The sequence below is a fragment of the Populus alba genome, chromosome 1 (genome assembly GCF_005239225.2).
Source record: "Populus alba chromosome 1, ASM523922v2, whole genome shotgun sequence".
Classification (NCBI taxonomy): domain Eukaryota; kingdom Viridiplantae; phylum Streptophyta; class Magnoliopsida; order Malpighiales; family Salicaceae; genus Populus; species Populus alba.
In genome coordinates this window covers 1,357,381-1,378,723 of record NC_133284.1, presented here as the reverse complement: position 1 = coordinate 1,378,723, position 21,343 = coordinate 1,357,381, and the positions used below count along the sequence as shown (strand labels likewise).

The following is a 21,343-nucleotide window of genomic DNA, read 5'->3' as shown; positions in this document are numbered from 1 at the left end:
AACCAGTTTAACAACTATGTTCTGTTGTCTTACTTTAGGTGCTTGTAAATTTCAGTTGTCATAATTTTCCTATCTTGATTTGAAAAGCATTTGAGAAAGATTTCTCTACAAAGTCAACTTAATTTTGTCCATGTCTTCGGCTACCTCTTTAATTAAAGTGTGATCAGTTTTGGTCAGGTTTGCATCTGGGTCTTCTTTTTTCTTCATGCCAAGTCATATTGCCTCCACCTTATCATTAATTTTATGTCTTGCATGTCAGAGCAGGTGCAACAAATGATTAAAATAAAGAAGAAGATTACTTAATTGTTTTGATCCCTGCATTTGGTAAGACATTAAACTGCAAAAATAGGTTGTCAGCATGCACACTTGCCTCGTGACTGATGTCTTAAAGTTAAGGATACACTTATTTTCTTAAGCATTATACTGTCTAACTAGATTACTATAGCAGTACAACTAATTTAAAAACTGGAGATCAATGATGTACACCTATCTCAAAACGATTCGATTGAGCTAATAAACGAGGATGGATCCGGAGGAGCAGAAACTTCAACAGTTCCTTCCAGCATCAGAGTGACTTTCTTCATAGTAGGTCTCAGTGATGGATCCTCCTGAATGCACCATATTGCAATCATCACAAACTTCACCACTCTCTTCATGTCAAGCACTGCATCTTCATCATTTGCCACGAGCAGGCCTACTTTCCCATCCCTGTAGCAATCATATGCCCAGTAAGCCAGAACCATCTGATCTTCATCCTTCACTTCTGGTTCAAAATTTTTCCTGCAACAAATGAGCTCTAGCAACAAAATTCCAAAGCTGTAGACATCTACCTTGACAGTAACAGGCAGGTTCTTAAACCATTCGGGGGCCACATATCCTTTAGTTCCTCTAATCGCAGTCGAAGTTCGAGTCTGGTCTGCCTTCAATAGCTTGGCTATTCCAAAGTCAGAAATTATTGCTCTGAAAGATTCATCAAGAAGAATGTTTTGAGGTTTTATATCACAATGTATGATCTGTGTGCTGCATTCTTCATGCAAGTAAAAGAGTCCTCTTGCAACTCCAAAAGCAATCTGCATTCTTTTGAACCAATTAAGTCTTGGATTTCCAAATAGGAAATTTGCCAAGTTGCCATTTCTTATGAGCTCATAAACCAGAAGGCGATGCTCCCCTTCGTTGCAGAATCCTAGTAGTTTCACCAAATTCTTGTGATTTGTTCTCCCAATTGCGTTCACCTCAGCTTTGAATTCTTTCTCACAGTCTCTCACCATCTTGTCCAAATTCTTAACCGCGACGAAAGTTCTTTCGTCGAAATCTAGAGTCCCTTTGTAAACTGTTGCAAAAGCTCCACTACCAAGTTCTTCCTTGAAATTACCTGTGGCCTTTTCTAGTTCACTGAAAGTGAAACTTCGAAGAGTTACACCTGGATCGGTTGGCTCTAAGTAAAGCCTCTTTGTTTTCCCGTAGCCAAATTGGAGAACATCCAGAAAAGCTCTTAGGATGAAGAGAAAGTTAAGAGACACAGAACTAATTACCAACAGTGATCCAATGATGATTATAGTCGAACGGCTTTTGTTTTTTGGGACATCATCATCTGCAGGGTTCAAATTATCTTTCCGTATTTTTATCAGCGCTTTTCCTCTAACGCTGGGATCAAACCTCCCATTAGACAACGGAATTTTCTTCTTCCAACAATCCCCATCTCTGAAAATTGCAACAGCACAAAAACAATCACTCAAGCAAGCCTTCCTGCACCACTCCTCAGTTACTATTCTAAAGTGCTCAGAATCAGACAGTGGCCAGTCTGTATTTTCCTTCTGCTCCAAGTAGAAAAGTTCTGTTTCTTGTGACGCTTCTTCACAATTCTGCGAAACAAAGTTTTGCTTGCATCCCTTCATCACATCATTCGGATCCAAGAAGGTATACCCCGGTGGACAGCTGCACTTTGGTTTCTGGTCATTTCCAAGATTGCAGTAGCTGTTGAATCCGCAAGCTCCACAACCATCATTTTCTAGAATACTCATGCAGATGTTTGGAGGTATGAAGGAGGAGGTCAGGGGAGACCATCTCAGAGGCCAGCCAGCGGCACCAGGATTCATGCTCTTCGGGTAGACATAATGCCTAAAAACCCCATCATACTCAAGAATTGCTCTATGATAAAAGTCACTAGTTGTTAGAGCATCTGATGAAAGCATGACTAGCATGTTTCCATTTTTTGCTTCAAGGTAAATGTTGCCAGACTGGTTGAAGCTCAAAAGAAACCCATTGCCTACAGTTTCAGATGACCAGTAGGGAGAATTAACAGAATCTAGTGGGAAAGCTAGGTTGTAAAGCACAAGATTCCCATCAGATTGTAGAGTGAACTGATATCTTCCAGTTGAGCTATTCATGCTGGAGTAACCAGCAACAAGCTTGCTCCCTTGACTGAAAGTTTGTGTAGGCAATAGAGTGTCAGTCGGTTCCCGGAAGCTCTCCCACAAATTGACTGAATCGTGTCTAGCCAGGACAAAGTTTCCACTGTCAAGCATAGCTGCATAGGCCACCCTGCTGCCAGCAGTATCAGCACGCCATATCTGTTTGCCTTTTCGGTCATTATAAAGCACTAATTGGCCATCTTCCATGAGCTTAACTTTATCCCCTCTTTGCACTACATTATTCCTGTTGGCTGACCAAACGATGGTTTTTTCAGGTATTTTGTTGAACCAGATTGCTAGTAAGAAGCCATCATCTGCCACCTGCTGGAAACCGAACGCAAATTCACCAGATGGCGATTGCCAGGAATCGTTGCTCGATGCAGTGAGAGATAAGCCTGGAGTTATTTTCTTGTAAGATTCAGCAGTGGCTGGAAATGGTTGTGCCAGTATAACAAGAAACAAAAGACAGGAAGAATATGGTACCAGTAAAGCCATCACATGAAAGACAACTTTCATTGAAACCTTAAAAATTGACGTAAGAACTTAATAAAAAAAATTAACCTGCCCTTCCAACACGCGGTTTAAACCTCGAGTCAATTCTCAATTTGAATTTTATGATTATAATTTTGATTTATAAAAAAAAACAATTAAGATAATCATATACCTTCTACGATATGCCATTCAGATTCCAAGATGCTTAGTCAAGGATCAGCACAAATTTTAATTTCAGTGGAAAGACTTGGAGTCAGCTCCTTGCTAAAAAGGAAAAGGGAAAAGTCTAATGTTAATTTCCTTAGGGTGTGGATGAAAATATGTTAGATTATGGTGAGTGGTGGATGGGCTGGGCAAGAAGACAATGCAGATCATCATCATCTTGAAGCAACTTTACCTGTGAGGATCTTGATGCTGACATTACCGGTAATCTGAAGGGTTTGGTAGGCCATTGATGAGCAACTGGCACCGTATCTTTTGTATGCTAAGAGCAATGCGCAGCCAATCAATTCAAAAAAAGTTAATGGCAAAGAGCAGCAACAGGTGGTTTTTATTTTGACAATTAAGCAGGTTTTTTAAACCCGGTCTGATAATTGATCCGGTCTAAAATCTAGTGGTTAATCTGGTTTAAAACTTGTCATGTTTTAATTAGGTCATTCGCGTTAACTCTATATTTTTTTATAAATCAAAATGATATTATTTTGATTTTTGAAAATATCAATGGGTTGGAACTAGATTTTACTAGGTCAACCCATCAATTCTATTAGGTTTTTGAAATTTTTTTTAACCAAGTTTTGTTTCAATTATAAATTAATTGGATTTCAAATCCATCCATTAAACCAAATCGAATCCCGTTTCAAAAATATACATGGAAGCACCAAAACTGAGTTTTTTTTAATCTTATTCATCACATGTGCCAGTGCCACACCTACAATCGCCTAATAATTTTAAGTAAATACACGATAGGTTTTGCTAACATCTGCGAGCTGAGGACTGAGAGAGCAGCCAAATCCATCGAATATGGTCCAATTCCAGTTCATTAGGGACCTAGCTAGGTCTCAGCCCAAAATATTAAAGTACTTAAATAGGGCCATTTAAAACTAAAATGCTCGAGCATATCACCTCAATAATAAAATTTCTAATATAATCACCATAACCAAGACATACTATACCTCTTACTAGCCAATTAGCCCTTCTATGCCGTGTCGTGGGTGAGATTCTAAGTTAATTTTTAATGAAAAATAAGAATGTGATAGTATTGAAAATGAATTTTCTTGTATAATAAAAAAAATTAATTAAGACTTGGAAAGTTATTGTATATGTTTAATGAAAAATACATGAAATAACAGGTCGTTAAAATAGTTATAAACACTAACAGAAAATCAAAATAGAAAATCAAATGACATGCACAAAATGATTTTTTTTTTTTTTTTATCTCATGATGCAAGGTGTTTGTAGAAGTTTTCTTCCATTTAATATATATACATACACCCCCCCAGGTTAAGCCCATCCCAAAAATGAACCCCGCCAATCACCTCTTTTCTTCTCTTTTTATATAATTATTAATTTTTAAGCCTATAAAAATAGACGATGTACTTCAAGGTAAAGTTTGACTTTTTAACTATGTTAGATTTTAAATAGGTGTGGATGAAAATATTTTATTTAATATATAATTGAATTGATTATTTATTTTATCAATGACCAGTCAATCATTATTTAATTATATTATCTTCTTAGCAATGAATTATTTAATTATATTATCTTCTTAGCAAACGATGGTTTTTTCAGGTATTTTGTTGAACCAGATTGCTAGTAAGAAGCCATCATCTGCCACCTGCTGGAAACCGAACGCAAATTCACCAGATGGAGATTGCCAGGAATCGTTGCTCGATGCAGTGAGAGATAAGCCTGGAGTTATTTTCTTGTAAGATTCAGCAGTGGCTGGAAATGGTTGTGCCAGTACAACAAGAAACAAAAGACAGGAAGAATATGGTACCAGAAAAGCCATCACATGAAAGACAACTTTCATTGAAACCTTAAAAATTGACATAAGAACTTAATTGAGACCACACATATCAATGGAACCAGGGTTTTATAATTATGATAGAACACAGTAATCAACCTGCATTCCTGACGGGGCAATCTATAAAAGTCATGTCTCGGCCGTTTACAAGGAAACTGCTGAAGGTTTCTGGTGTGTGGAAAGACATGGAGTCAATTCTCGATTTGAAAATTAACCTGCCCTTCCAACACGAATCAGGAATCTCAACTTTTTCTTTTGATATATCGGTGCTGATTTGTACAATAATTATGAATGCATTTCGGCTTGATCAACTTAATTTTTGATTTAATATGTGTTTGTTTTGCTTGACTTAATAGTAGGGTTATAGGTTTTCTTGTACTTCTTTTTTGTAATTAGGTTGATGCCTAAGTTATAATCTATGTAGCTAAAACTCTGCTTACACTACTCATGTTTTTTTATTATTATTATTATTATATATCCGTTATCAATTTCACCAAAAAAAAAAAACCTGCCCTTCCAACACGAAACCACGAGTCAATTCTCGATTTGAATTTTATGATTATACTTTTGATTTATTTAAAAGAAAAACAATTAAGATAGTCATATACCTTCTAAGATATGCCATTCAGATTCCAAGATGCTTAGTCAAGGATCATCACAAATTCTTAAAGTGTTAATAAGTTGGAGATGATTGCGGAATAACTTGTTAGAGGGATGGAACTTCACGTTGCTTGGGTCAATTTCCGTGTGTGGAAAGGCATGGAGTCATCTCCTTGCTGAAAAATGAAAAGGGAATAGTCTATAATGTTAATTTCTATACATTTAGGGTAGAAATTTCTTTCTTTCTTTCTTTGGAACATGGAAGCTTCGAAAACATGTTGCTTGGGTCAATTTCTGTGGAAAGACATGGAGTCAGCTCCTTGCTAAAAAGGAAAAGGGAAAAGTCTAATATTGTTAATTTCCATACATTGGATTTAACGATGAAGATGTGGAGAGTGAAAGATAATCAAAATTATGAATTTATGAAATTATTATCTTGACTTTTTAACCATGTTAGATTTTAAATAGGTGTGGAAGAAAATATCTTATTTAATATGTAATTGAATTGATTATTTATTTTATTATTGATCAGTGATCAATTATTATTTAATTATATTATCTTCTTAGCAATGAATTATATTTTTTACAATTAATGACTACAAATACTTTATTAACGTGATTTTGATGAGCAAGAAATTATCATTTTAAATTAGTTAAAAATATTAAATTTATTATAAATTAAAATGAAAATAATGATATCTATTTATTATTTTAAACATGTTAAAATAGATTTTTATACATGTTGTTATGTCTTGTTCCTCGTTGACTATATTAAAAATATATAAAAATATGCATCCTATCTTATATATAATTAGTACCGAACACAACTCGTCTCAACTTTTGTTGCATCGTGTCTCTTTCTTCCCAATTATCTCCATCAAGGTTGTTAAAATCGCGATTTTAACACGGCACGGAAAGCCGCTCACAAAATCGGATTGTAAAATCGTAAAAAAATCGTAAGGAATTTTAAAATACATTAAAAAAAAATTCATGCTTCAAATAAAAATTCATACATAGTTCAAGCACCTTAAAAATAATGCTTAAAATAAAAATTCATACATAGTTCAAACATCTTAAAATACATGGTTCAAATAAAAATCATCCTGATACATAATTTAAAATAACTTGTCATTAACTAATAATTAACAAATTTAAAATAAACAATCTGCTGGTGTGTCATGTAAACTAAAATCAGCTTCATTCCCTTCATCTCCCTTATCATTCCTCAAGCATTCATCAATATCATTAGCATCAAAAGGATTATTAGTATCACTACTAGTACCAACACCAATATTATGAACATTAGTGCTACTACTACTACCAACATTTATCCCATGCTGCCATCCCACATCAAGCCTATTACCAGAAGCATTTTTTCTAGATGCCATAAGTTCAACAATTCAAGAATCAATTCAAATCAGCCCTGTAATCAATTGAAACATTTTATAACAGGTTACAAACTTGATTTTAATACACACTACAAAAAAATAACAGCCAACAACCCATCTTCTATATTATTATCCATTACAGGTTACAAACTTACAAGTTACAACCCTTTACAACTCAGCAAAGGCAGCATAAAAACAATCAATCAGCACTCTAAATTACAATTTACAACCCAAATCCATTCATCACAAGTTACAACTCAGCAGCAGCAGCAGCAGCACTCTAAAATAAATTACAATCAATCCATTATCACAACTCAGCAGCAGCAGCACTCTAAAATAAATTACAATCAATCCATTATCACAACTCAGCAGCAGCAGCACTCTAAAATAAATTACAATCAATCCATTATCACAACTCAGCAGCATTATCATTCTAAATTACAATTTGAGAGCATTATCATCCATCATCACAATTCACACACACACAGACTGAGCATTATCATCCATCACAATTCACACACAGCAGCATTATCATTCTAAATTACAATTTGAGAGCATTATCATCCATCACAATTCACACACACACATACTGAGCATTATCATTATCATTTAGACACTAAAACACGGTTTAGACAAAACAGAGTCTCTCCAATTTGACGATTTTACACACACACACAGTCACACACTAAAACACGGTGACTGTGAGCAGTGAGCAGTGGCCGCTTTGTTTTGAATATTAACATGTCTCAGATTCTCAATAATAGACTAGAAATCATTAAACTATAAAGAAACGGAATGGTAAGAAACTAAGAAGCTTACCTCTGTTCTGAGCAGTGAGCACCGAGGCTGAGAGACGCCGTGAGCAGTGAGCAGTTCTCAATCAAACTAACATTAACATCAGTGATCAGATTCAGACTAATAAACGGACAGGGACAAAACATAAACCCACTTGAAGACTAGAGAAACAAGATAAATGGACAGTGTAACTTACCTCGTGAAGACTGGAGAGACGCCGTTGACCGTTGTTGTTGTGTGGAGCGTGGACTGTGGGCTGTGATTCTCACAGTGGCCGGTGGAAAGAACTGAGACAGTGAGACTGAGACTGAAAAATAATGCAGATGAGGGACAACTAACGAACGAGGGCTGTGACGGTGGGTTGATTGTTGATGCCTTGAGGGTTGACGAGGGCTGTGACTGATTCGGGATGTTAATTTGGGATTTTCAAGAGAAGAGTAGATTCAGTAGAAGACTGAGCGAGAGAAGACTGTGAAGGCGTGAATTCAATTGCCTTCGATCTGTGCCATCCAACAGGCGGAAGACACGTGGCCGAAACAGTGGAATTTTATATCCTGCGGGCAAACTCGTACAATCGGGTATGAAATCGCGATTTTATGCGATTTCACCCGATTTTAACGATTTTAACTGTTCAAGACCCGATTTTACTCATTTCCGAGTTTTATGAACGATTTAGCACGTAAAGTCTATACTGACTCGTAAAAACGTACGATTTTACGAGTTGATTCGCGATTTTAACAACCTTGATCTCCATCTCTCCCGTAAAAAAGAGACAGAAAATTAACTCAAAATCATTCCCGAGACAGAGACAAAAATCTCCACAACACAACATCCCAGGATACTAAACAAACGCTAGTACCTTAAGGACTTGTATTTTTTTTCCTGCAATTTAAGGACTTGGTCTTTTTCTTTGCTGCAATCCTGTTTACGACCTCCACTTTTAAGATCATACTTTGCTGGAAATCCACATATAGTTTTTCCTTATACTGAAATATTAGGAAAACTTGTTTGCATTTTCTTGGAATCTTTCAACAGCTTGTTGAGAGTCCTTTAAAACTCTGAAACCACATACATTCTAATTTTGATGCAAAAAGGCAACAAATTGAAATTACAAATACGTTGTCGGATTATTGAAATTAAAAATATTTTTTCCGAACAATAAAACTTGGTTTTCAGCTTATTGTGCCACTGAATGAACATGGACATGGTGGGATGGCAACTTGAACAATTCCTTCCAGCATCAGCATAACCTTTTTCATGGTAGGCCTCAGAGAGGGGTCTTCCTGGATGCACCAAAGGGCAATCATCACATATTTCTCTAGTCTTTTCATATCACTTGTGGCCTCTGGATCATCATCAACTAAAGCATCAAGTGTGCCTCTGCGAAAGCAATCATAAGCCCAGTCTGTCAGAATTTCTCCATCATTCTCGCCTGTTTCAATAACAACACTTCTTCGGCAAGAAATGATCTCGAGCAGCATGACTCCGAAACTGTACACGTCAACCTTTACAGTGATTGGTTTAGACCTGAACCATTCAGGTGCAACATACCCTTTTGTGCCTCTAATGTTGGTTTTCGTATGTGTCTGATTGATCATCAAAAGCTTTGCCAACCCAAAGTCAGAAATTCGAGCATTGTAGGAGTCATCAAGAAGGATGTTTTGTGGCTTTATGTCGCAGTGGATGATTTGGGTGCTGCATTCTTCATGCAAGTACAAGAGGCCTTTCCCAGTCCCCAAGGCGATTTGAGTCCTCTGGTACCAGCTGGGTTTCAAGTCTCCAAAGAGTAAGCTTGCCAAAGTACCATTGCTCAAGAACTCATAAACCAGCAACCTGTTCTGTCCTTCATTACAATACCCTAGCAGTTGAACAAGATTCTTGTGATGTGTTTGGCCAATCACTTTGACTTCAGTTTTGAATTCCTCGTCGCCGTCTTTAACTAATCTGTCTAACTTCTTGACTGCAATGGAAATAGGGACTGTCGAACCAGTTTCTATGACCCCTTTATAGACAATTCCGAAAGATCCTCTTCCCAGCTCTTCATCGAATCCATTTGTAGCATCCTCTAGCTCCTTGTAGGTTAAACACCGCAAATTCATTCCCATGGAACTTTCTTGTTGGTGCTTTTCTGTGTGCTTCTTGTGATAGAAGAAAGAACCTGAACATAAGAGGCCAGCCAATACGAACACGACAATCACCGAGCCACCTAAAAGCACCGACACGATAACGATCAAACTGTCCTGGTTTTTCTCTGCATTTGGAGGCGGACAAAGAGGGTTCTGCAATGTGGAATTAGCTTTACTTACTTTAAGATAAGCCACAGAACTAACTGCAATATCTTTTCTCCCATTGGAGAGAGGTAACTTCTTCTTCCTACAGTTATCATATTTTGACACAGCCGCAGCACAAAAACAATCCTGCATACAAGATTTTCTGCAGTCTTCTTGACTACAAGGCTTCATCAACTCGTAATCAGATGGTGCCCAGTCGGTGTTTCGAAGTTCCACCGAGGTGTATAAATCTTCCTGAGGTCTCTGCCCATCTACTTCACAGCCTTGAAGGAAATCAGGTTTGCAGCTTCCATATTTATCGTCTGGATCGACTAATGAGTAACCAGGTGGGCATTCACATGTTGGCCTTTGATCATCCTTGAGTTTGCAGACATTGTTGAAGCCGCAAATCCCACTTCCCTGTGGTCCGTTGAGTCCTAAGCAAATGTTTGACGGTATGGTCGTAATGACTGTCCAGGTCTCATTACTCGAGGAACTCTTTGGATGATGAGATATTGTGAAGACTCCATCAAAATTGAGGGTTGCCTTGTGATAATAACCCGTTACTGGAACCATCTCATCTGGTGTAAGATTGAACCTTTCATCATTTCTTTTTCGTACGTACAAGTAGCCTAACTCATCAAAGACCACTTGGATACCAGCATTTGATGAATTTGCAGCGTCCCGAGTACCTGTGGTATAGTATTGATCATATGGGTATTTGGTGGGCAGGTTTATTGGATTGAGGACTGCACTTCCAGTTCTTAGCAAACGGAACTGGAACCTTCCTTGAGAGAAGTTGGTTTCTGATCTCCTAGAAGAAAGCATCCCTTCTATCTTCATTATCTGAGTAGGCAACAAAGTGTCAGTAGGATTGCTAAAGCTCTGCCATAATGCTTGAGATCCAGAGTTGACATTGAAAAGCACAAAGTTTCCTGTATCATTCATTACACCATGGGTGACTGTGCCTACGCTGAAACCTGATCTCCATATCTCTGAGTCTCGAGGATCTTTAAGCACTAGCCCACGGTCTGCAGTTAGCTCAACCTTCGATCCTCTCGGTGCAGGATTTCCTCCGTTAGCATACCAAACTACGGTTCTGTCAGGAATTTTATAATACCATATGGCAAGCAAGAAGAAATCATCATTCTCGCTTATTTGGCGGAATCCAAATGCAAAATCATTGGAAGGAGAAAGCCACGGAGGATTCTGACCCATGGCAGTGAGGGATTCGCCCACATTAACAGTACCGCTCGTTTGACTTATGACAGAATGTAGGGACACGAGGACGCAGAACAGAAGACATGAGAAGGCAAATTTAGAGTCCATTGCTAGTAACAATTGGATGGATTTAGCTGAATGAACAAGAAACATGGTAATATATACATATAGGAGTGAGGCTAGTTCCGCGTAATGGAAATTAGACGTTTACGATTCCAAGCTGTTAAGATTTCTAGTCACCGAAACTTGATCAACACTCCAGACATGTTATGGAAATTAGAAATTAAGAAGGTGGTCATACTTTTTCCACAAGGGTTTTGAAATTGCACGCCTCATTGTTTCTAACCCTAACCTAGCAAAGCCTGATGCGCTGTTCTGTCCCTTAGGAGTAGAGGCTACTTGATTTAAGCAATGATCAATGCATCTCATTCTCATAGATCAGAAGAAAAATTTCAGCTGTCTTGGAGAATAATGTGTAACGAAAAAGAATAATTGAAAGGAAAGCAGAATGTATTAAAAAAACAGTGTTTTTATTAGGTATACGGTGTGAATTGTATCAAAGTTTCAACGAAAGGTTTCATAACCCAAATTTTGACGCTAAGTTCCAAAAACAAATAAAACAATCCAAAAAATGCATAAAATTCCAAAATAACATGTTTTTAGCCAAAGGCGAGTATGGAAATTCTGTCGAGATTTAACAGTAACATATTTCTTAGGGAGTCTTGGTGGACTCGGTGATCTTGCTTGTTCATTAGCAAGAGATTAATTCTGTCAAGATTCTAACAGAGACAACCTTCCAATGAACCATTTTTATTACTTCCACGAAGTTTCGAGTATTACACATATTTCCAGAGAGTATAAAGGATGAATACATGATTTTTAATACCTTTTATAAGGCATTTATAATTGAAATAGACCTGCAACAGAACCTGCTTTAATTTAATTTCCCCTTTCCCTTCATGAAACTAAGAACTTATCTGCAATAGGAATCAGCTAAACTCACTTTTCATGCATCAAACCCGCGTTTTGGAAATTAAACTAGCATAGTTAATTAATTGGCCGACGATGGGAATGCCTTTAAATTCTTAAAGTGTTATAAGTTGGAGATGATTGCGGAAACACTTGTTAGAGGAATGGAATTATACTTCACGTTGCTTGGGTCAATTTCTGTGTGTGGAAAGACATGGATTCATCTCCTTGCTGAAAAATGAAAAAGGGAATGGTCTCATTGTGTAGGGTAGAAATTCCTTTCTTTCTTTGAAACATGGAAGCTTCATTGTGTCCTTTTCCATGTGAGAGAAAGGGAGAACAATATTTAAATGACATATTATGGTGGAATTAAAATGTTTTTTAATCATATATTTAGATAGCATTCGGTTACTATTTCTTAATAAAAAAAACAGAAAAAAAAATTAGGATATAAATATGTTTTGTCGTTAAAACAAAGCATAAAAATAGATTTTAGTCTTTATCTTCCAAATGTTTTTTAGCCAATTTTTTTGACTTTTTAGAAAAGAAGTTAGATGTGATATAGACAAAATAAAGTTTTTTTTTTTTTCATGAATGTCTATTTAAACATTTTACAATCTCAATCTTTACCTTTGTATCAGATATATCTTGACCATTTATTTTAATTAAATTAATTTTTACTATTAGATCTGAGAACTAGAAAATATAAATGAAAAAATCATTAAAATTATATGAAAAATGTAAATAAAATAGATAAAATGTTGACAATACAGAATCTAGCTAAATTATCGAACAAGCCTAGTAGTGATTGGCTTGGTTCCCAACCTATATATTTATTTATTTTTAATTTACTCATTTTAAAATATTTTTTTATGGATGTAAATGTATTAAAATTAAGTTTGGTTTTTTCATTTCATCAAAATTAATATGAAAATATTATTTATTCAAAATAAACAATACATTATTTTGTACAATTTTTTAATATTTCGTAAAATTAAAAAAATAGATTAATTAGAGTAAGTTAATTTTTATATAAATTAAATAAAACAATGAATGATAAATTATTTTTAATAAGAGTAAATTAATTTTTATATAAATTAATTAAAATTATTAATGACAACTATTACAAATACTTTATTAACATGATTTTGATGAGTGGAGAAATTATCATTTTAAATTAGTAAAAAAAATTAATATTCATTACAAATTAAAGTAAAAAATAATATATATTTATTATTTTAAACATTAAAATAGATCTCTCTACATGTTGTTACAAATTAAAGTGAAAATAATGATATTATTAACATGATTTTGATGTGTGAAGGTAGCCGGGTGCTGCTGGTCAATGGTTGGTGGCTACTGGACCTTTTGAATTGAATTTACTATAATAACTTTAAGAAACTGAAACAAAAGCTCGAGATGTTTTTAGTAGAATGATGAAGGACAAAACCTGAAATCAGTTTGTCGCACCGGATATCATGACAGTATTAAAAATTCATAAAAAAATTAAATTTTTGGTACCTTGTTTTTTTTTATGGAAAAATGTTTTATTTAAAGAGTCCTCACCTAGTATTATAGTCAATAAAAACCCTAACTGATCAACAGAGATTCTATGGTACGAGACTGATTACGTCAAAGAGAAGATATTATCACCTCGTAAACATCCTGCTTATGGTGGGCTGTATTGCTGATTTTGTCTTAAATTTCTAAAAGTTTGTTAGTGTATGCTATGATAGTTTGTTTGTAATATTCCTGACTCTAGTATCAGTAATATTCAATTATGGATACTTTCAACTCTGGCATAGGTAAATATTACGTAGCTAAAAAAATTAAATAAATTTAAATCAGTATTTTTATTCCTGACTCTAGTGTCAGTGAATAAACCAATAAAATAAATTTATTTTTAATGCATGCACATATTTTTTATATTTTATATTTTATATTTTTATTTGTTTATAAAAAAAACAAGATTTACATTTTACAATAAAAATCCACAGATTAATTACACAGTGAAATACTTAAAAAAAATTAAAAGAGACTTACAAATAAATTCAAAAGGATTGATGAATATTTTTGAAATTTTATGATATTAAAAAAAAAAACTTATTTTGTCAAATATCAAAACAAAAGAGAGTAAAATAAATGGAATTGAGCCTTTTCTCTTTTTTTTGGGTTGGGTCTAGCCCAGTGCTAATGGGCTAGGCTAGACCCAACAACTTAGCCCGGTCATTGGTTTAAGATAATGACCTGGCTAGTTACTATGCATGCATACATGAATTACTCATGCATGCTTTATGCAATAACAGGGTAATTAATTTGCCTTTGTAACAGCTAAATTTGCAAAGTAGAGAAAAGAAAGAAAAGAGTACCCGGGCGGAGACAGGGGGGCTGGCAGGCCTAGACCCTGCAAGGAAATGTTTTTCTCAGCCCCTTTCTTATAAATATTTATAAAAAAAAAAATTAAAATAAAAAAGTTAATTAGAGCAGGAGCTGTGGGGGAAAACAATTTGTAGACTCCTGGCAACCAAAGACATATTTACACAACAATGTTACCCGGGAATTTCCCTACAAAGAAATGTTTTTAATTCCACCCCCCCTATTTTTTTTTTTTTCTTGCTCCGCCCTAGAGCTGCTGCCTGAAGATGAAGACGAAGTTGAGGGTGATCAGTGCTCTGATCGGGCGACGTTTCTAAGATCCTTCTGCTATTGTTTTCGTTTCTGATTCTCCTTTCTGTTCAATTCTTGTATGTACTCTTCTTCTTCTTCGTCTCTGGTTTTTGAAATGACGAAGACGATGGCAACGCTGGTTCTGGTCTCAATGATTTCCTCTGCTTACATTCTTTCCTTCTGCTCGTTTTTGTCTCCCTCTCGTGCTCGCTTTCTCTGGTTATATCCTCCTATTTTTGTTCTTTCATCTGTTGTCTCTCCTCCTAGTTTCGTGTTTTCCTTGTTCTGTCGCCTCTGTTTCTGGAGGCTGATATTGAAGAAAGATGAAGCCGATGGTGATGCGGAGGTTTGGTTCTCTCTGTATGCTCCCTGTTTCCCCCCCTGCTCGAGACGAAGACGATGGTAATAAAGGCATGAGGTGTTACTAGTTGAATGGAAGCTCTCTCCTCTGTGTTTTCTCGTTTTCGTCTGTGTGTTAGGCTCGTTTGCCTTTCTTGGTTCTGTTTTTCATCCCCCCCCCCTTCCTCTGTGAATCCCTTCCCTGGCTTTTATATTCAGAGAATGCCATGCGTTTTCCCTGGTAATGAAGGCATTCAGGATTGTTATTGCAGGAGAAATGATGGCAAGGGCGTTCGTTTCTCTGGTGGGTGAGCGGAAGAAGACGAGTGGTTCTATATGAAACGGCGTTGTTCGATGTTAATGGCCATTTGCATTTTGGTCTTTGAAGTCTTGAAAGTTTTGTAATCAAGCTCCCTGAATAAACTTCAATTGGACCCCTGTATTTTAGCATCATTTACAGAATGATCGTTAAACTTTAATTTCTTGCTGTTTTAAACCGAATCAACCCTAAACATTGATATTTCTTCAATTAAACCCCTTGTTTCATTCTCCAATTTATGTTACCTTACCCAAATTTAATTCATTCTTTATTTATTATTTATTTCTTCATATTTTTTTTCATCATTTTTATTTTCATCTTTTGTCATCATTTTTTAGCATCATTTTTCAGGAAATACAGTAAAAAAAGAGAAGAAGAAGAATAAAAGGGTCGGGTTATGACACACTGTATTCTGAGGTTTTGAGCAAAACCTAGCAATGCTTATTCTGTAATATTGCTGGTTGTTAGATACTAGCTGCAACCTGCTTTCTGCAGGGAATCAGCTGGTGTAATCTGCAGAGCTTTAGAGGTAGTAATATCTAACATAGAAAATTAGGATGACCTGGAAAATTACTTATATTCAGAGCATAGCTCCTGAGTTTTAGATCATTGGGGAAACATTTATGTTGAAGTTACAGTTCTACAAGCAGCTCTTTAACTTCATACAGCAAAAAGAAAACATCTTCTCGAACCGAGAAGCGTAAACTAACCTGAAAAGGGTGTGAAAGCACAAGGAAGTTGCAATCTATTATAATGAATTGATGATAATGGCTGTGATTCTGAGGAGCTGGTTTCAACTAGCTATACTAAACGGGCTTGGACATGGTGGAACAGGAACTTGAATTATGGCTTCGAGCATCAGCATAACCATCTTCATGGTTGGTCTCAGATTGGGGTCTTCCTGAATGCACCAAATTGCAACCATCACAAACCTCTCGAGCTTCTTCATATCATTCAAGGCCTCCTCGTCGTTTTCAACCAAAGCATGCATCATGCCTTGTTGATAGCAATCATAAGCCCAGTCTGTTAGAATTGCTCTCTCCTCTCCTACTTCTGTATCTACACTTCTTCGACAGCAGATAATCTCCAACAACAAGACACCAAAACTGTACACATCCACCTTCACTGTGATCAGCTTGTTCCTAAACCATTCTGGTGCCACGTACCCTTTAGTTCCTCTAATGGCAGTAAATGTTTGGCTCTGATCTAGAGACAAGAGTTTTGCCAATCCAAAATCAGCAATCCTGGCATCGTAATGTTCATCGAGCAGAATGTTTTGAGGCTTTATATCGCAATGGATGATCTGGGTACTGCACTCGTCATGAAGGTACAGAAGTCCTCTTGCAATTCCGAATGCTATTTGGGTCCTCTGGTTCCAACTGAGTTTTACATCTCCAAAGAGGAAGCTTGCTAGGGCACCATTGCTCAAGAACTCGTATACCAACATACGGTGCTGTCCTTCATCACAAAATCCAATCAGCCGAACTAGATTCTTGTGGTGTGTCTGGGCAATCGCATCAACTTCAGTCTTGAATTCCTTGTCACTTTCTTTAACAAACCTGTCTACCTTCTTAATAGCAACAGGAACACCAGAACCTATTTGTATTAGCCCTTTGTAAACGATGCCAAAAGCTCCCCTTCCTACTTCTTCCTTGAATCCATTTGTTGCTTCCATAAGCTCTTTGTAACTAAAGCAGCGCACATTGGATTTCACAGCTCTTTCAACTTGATTAGTCCTAGTGAAACTGTTGTGATAGATGAAGAAAAAAGCAAAACTAACCACACCAACCAATACGAGGTTCAAAAACACTGAACCACCCAAGAGCACTGAGACTACTAGGACTAAACGATCACTGTTCTTCTTCGGGATTGGAGGAGGTCCTGGTAGTGTGTAATTACCTTTACTCACTTTCATAAATGACGCTCCATTTACACTCTCATCTTGCCTCCCATTTGAGAGTGGGAGCTTCTTCTTCCAACAGGTTCCTTCTCTAAACACAATTACATTACAGAAGCAATCTTGTAGGCAAGCCTTTTTACAGTCTTCAATATTATAAGGAGTGTACATCTCATAATCTGATTCTGGCCAATCAATATTGGTGAGCTGTACCAATTCATAATCTTCTGGGGCATTTAGCACATCTTCTGCACAGACCTGTGTCGGAAAATCTGGTTTGCAGCCTCCGTATGGATCATCAGGATCAAGTAGAGAAAATCTCTGTGGACAACTGCAGATTGCCCTCTGATCTGTACTGATTGTGCAGACACCATTAAATCCGCAAGGTCCTGTACCTTTCAGTCCACGAACAGCAGTGCAAATATTTACTGGCATGGTGCGAACGACAGACCAGCTTTCATTACCAGGAGAATTCTTCGGGTGAGAGTACAGGACGAAAACTCCATCAAAATGTAAAGTTGCTCTATGATAATTTTCAGTAGCTGGGACTACTCTTCCTGGTGTCAATACCTCTCTCTTATTGCTTGCTCTCAAAACATACAAGTATCCGGACTCATTGAAGACAACTTGATATCCAGCATTTGATGAGTTAGAATCTACTGTGTTGCTCCAAAAGTAGGCTTCATATGCAAACCCAGTTGGCAAATTGTTGGTATTAAGCACAGCATTTCCGTCCTGAATCAAACGGAACTGGAACCTGCCTTGTGAAAAGTTGGTCTCTGATAGTCTAGAAGAAAGAATTCCCCCCTTTTCCATTATCTGTGTAGGCAACAGGGTATCAGTAAGCAACTCAAAACTCTGCCACAACTTTTCTCCATTTGCATTTGCAACCAGGAAGTTGCCTGTGTCATTCATGAAACCATACGCTGCCTCACCGTTACCAAGATCAGATTTCCAGATTTCTCCACCTTGAGGATTGTTAAGCACTACTCCAAGTTCAGTTAACTTCACCGTGGACTTTTTTGACGCAGGTCTATCTCCATTTGCATACCAAACTATGGTTTTGTCTGGGATTTTGTTGTACCATATGGCAAGCAAGTAGAGATCCTTTTTGTCTAGCTGACGAAACCCAAAAGCGAAATCCTCAGCAGGAGAAAGCCACAGTGTTGCCTCATCGCCTGCAGTGAGGGAGTCTCCCACCGTTACATTTCCATTCCTTTGAGCTACCAAAGAACTTGGGAACAGCAAAAAGAAGAAGTATAGAATACAAGGAAGATCAAATGCCATTTCTTTCAAAAACTTGTACAGACTATACCATGGAAAGAAGAACCCATATTAACAATATCTAAATGGTGTGGGGGAATAATATCTAAATGATATGGGGGAATCACTGTTCCCCCAGTGCTTTCCTTCTTCTTCTTTTTTTTTTTTTTTTTTTTTTTTTGCATTTTGTCATTTTTTTTTCAACTTTCCCTCTTCTTTTTTTTTTTTTTTTTTTTCTCTCTTTTTTTTTTTCGAAATTTCTTTCCTTTTTCTTTTTTTCCAACTTTGTTTTTTTCTTTTTTTCCATTTAATTTTCTTTTAAAATGTTTTCTTTATTGATTTTACTTTTTTAAATATTGAACTGGTTAAAAATTCTGCTTTGTAATTTTTTTTTAAAAAATATTGTGGATTGTTACGGTGTTTTTTCAATTAGTTTTCTATTTTATTTTTTTATTTTTTCAAAATTATATTTGTTAAATTTTTTATATTAAGCTGATTAATAATTTAGTTTTATAATTTTTTTTCTTTAAAACATTGTTGATTGCTACAGTGTTTCTCTGCATGGTTTTCTTTGTTTTTGTTTTTATTTTCTCCAAAATTATCTTTTTTATTTTATTTTTTTAATATTGAGTTGATTAAAAATTACAGTTACAATATGTGAAGAAAGCACTATAACTTTCCTTGCAAATTACTGTGGATTGCTACAGTGTTTTTTTCTTATGTGGTTTTTTTTCTGTTTTGTTATGTTTTTTTTTTTCTAAAATTGTCTTTGTCAATTTTATTCTTTAAATATTAAGTTGTTTAATAATTGCAATTACAAATAAATACAAGTTTTTCCTCACAAAACACTATGGATTGATACAATTTTTCCTTACATGGTTTTTTTTCCAATTTCTTTTGTGTTTTTCTTTTTTGTAATATTTTTTTTAAATTATCTTCGTCGATTTTATTTTTTTTAATATCGAGTTGGTTAGAATTTAACTTTGTAATAAAGCTTAATCATGTGGAGAAAACACTGTAGATTTCCTCACAAAACATTGTTGAAAATTACTATTAAAAGTCATTATAAATAATGTTAAATCATGTGGGGAAGCACTGTAGCTTTCATTACAAAATATAGTGAATTGCTACAGTGTTTCCAACATGATTTTTTTTCCTTTTTTGTGTTTTCTTTTAATATTTTTTTTTTCTAAAATTATCTTTGTTGATTTAATATTGAGCCGATTAAGAATTTAGCTTTATAATTTTTTTCTTTAAAACACTGTGAATTATTGCAGTGTTTTTCCATATGATTTTTTTATTATTTTTTCCAAAATTATCTTTGTTTATTTTTAAAAAATATTAAGTTGGTTAAGAATTATAATTACAATAAAGTTAAATCATATAGGAAAGCGTTATAGTTTTTCTTACAATACAATAAGGATTGCTACAGTATTTATCTAAATGGTTTTTTATTTTATTTTATTGGGGAAAGCACTGTAGTTTTCCTCATAAAACATTATCAATTGCTACAATGTTTTTTCTTATAGGTTTTTTTCCTTCTAAAATTATCTTTGTTGGTTTTTTTTAATATTAAGTTGGTAGAAAATTTAGCTTTGTAATTTTATTTTCTTTTTATTAACAGAAAAGCTAAATCATGTGGCGAAAGCAATGTATCTTTCCTCCCAAAACATTATGGATTGCTACAAATCATTTTGTTCAGTCTCTAAGTTTTGATCACCAACACAACTTTTTTTCCCGTCATGAAATATTAGCTCTATCATATCTTTAGTTTCTATTACTTATCTAGCGTTGGTTCACAATTATAACACTATTAAATATATTTATTTTATAAGCCCGCGGCAGCGCGTGGGCATGCATCTCGTAGACATATAAAAGGAGACCCCGAGACTGTTAAAACTCATGAGAGTTTGCCTTTGAAGTTTGAAAAAGTCTTAGTTAGACTTAGTCTTTGTTATTGTTTCATGTCAGATTCTTGCTCTGTAATTAATTTTCTCTTTTCAGTTGGTAGAAATATGTTGGGAAAGTTGGATAAAGTGTGGTAGCTATTTATAAAAATAAATACAAGAATAAAGTTAAAGAACAAGAAGAATAATATGAGAAATGATTTTTTTTTAAGAGTTTTCTTAAAAGATATATATTTTTAGGTCTTTTTTATATCTTTTTATATTTATGTATTATATTTCTGATTACAAATATATTTATAGGCCTCAACTCCTAGATAATCAAGGAATTAAATTATTCAAAAAAAATTCTAATTTAATAAGGAATCTAACATTCTAATTAAACAAAGATTTTAATAAACTAGTCTATTATAAATTCTTTTTCATCAAGGATATCTATGTTAACTATGATTCCTTTTTTAACTAATATTAAAAATCTTACAAACTCTAATTCCTAGTAATTTAAATCCTAGTTGATATTGAATTTCAACACTACCTCTCAATATCAATTGTCATCATTCTTTTATCTTTTCTTTCTCTTCACGATATCCTATCTTAATAGCGTTTACATTTAGGGTAGAAATTTCTTTCTTTCTTTGAAACATGGAAGCTTCATTGTGTCCTTTTCCATGTGAGAGAAACGGAGAACCATATTTAAATGACATATTGACATAGAATAATCAAACCCGCGTTTTGGAAATTCTACTAGCACAGCTAATTGGCCGACGATGGACTGCCTTTAAATT

General features: G+C 35.2%; 3 protein-coding genes across 4 annotated transcripts; all 3 read right to left on the bottom strand.

Moving 5' to 3' along the window:
• Positions 1-277: 277 nt before the first annotated feature.
• LOC118049789 (G-type lectin S-receptor-like serine/threonine-protein kinase LECRK3) lies at positions 278-3,245 on the bottom strand. 2 transcript variants are annotated; one of them, XM_035059901.2, is made up of 2 exons: positions 3,076-3,245; positions 278-2,806 (listed from the first exon to the last, which is right to left on the bottom strand). In XM_035059901.2, exon 2 carries the CDS (start codon positions 2,616-2,618, stop codon positions 492-494), a length of 2,127 nt encoding a protein of 708 aa, XP_034915792.1. In that variant the 5' UTR covers positions 2,619-2,806; positions 3,076-3,245; the 3' UTR covers positions 278-491. The 2 variants fall into 2 exon arrangements, with proteins under 2 accessions (XP_034915792.1, XP_034915791.1); XM_035059900.2 differs by lacking the exon at positions 3,076-3,245 and having other exon boundaries at positions 278-3,054.
• Positions 3,246-8,836: 5,591 nt separating this feature from the next.
• LOC118049791 (G-type lectin S-receptor-like serine/threonine-protein kinase RLK1) lies at positions 8,837-11,312 on the bottom strand. The gene has a single exon (XM_035059902.2). It carries the CDS (start codon positions 11,306-11,308, stop codon positions 8,882-8,884), a length of 2,427 nt encoding a protein of 808 aa, XP_034915793.2. The 5' UTR covers positions 11,309-11,312; the 3' UTR covers positions 8,837-8,881.
• A 4,742-nt stretch (positions 11,313-16,054) lies between these two features.
• LOC118049792 (G-type lectin S-receptor-like serine/threonine-protein kinase LECRK3) lies at positions 16,055-18,751 on the bottom strand. The gene has a single exon (XM_035059903.2). The coding sequence runs from the start codon at positions 18,676-18,678 to the stop codon at positions 16,288-16,290; it is 2,391 nt and encodes a 796-aa protein (XP_034915794.1). The 5' UTR covers positions 18,679-18,751; the 3' UTR covers positions 16,055-16,287.
• Between the last annotated feature and the right edge of the window lie 2,592 nt (positions 18,752-21,343).

Bases quoted from the DNA above. Each gene is read 5' to 3' on its own strand.
- LOC118049791 (XM_035059902.2), bottom strand. From the start codon at position 11,308: ATGGACTCTAAATTTGCCTTCTCATGTCTTCTGTTCTGCGTCCTCGTG.
- LOC118049792 (XM_035059903.2), bottom strand. From the start codon at position 18,678: ATGGCATTTGATCTTCCTTGTATTCTATACTTCTTCTTTTTGCTGTTC.
- LOC118049789 (XM_035059900.2), bottom strand. From the start codon at position 2,927: ATGAAAGTTGTCTTTCATGTGATGGCTTTACTGGTACCATATTCTTCC.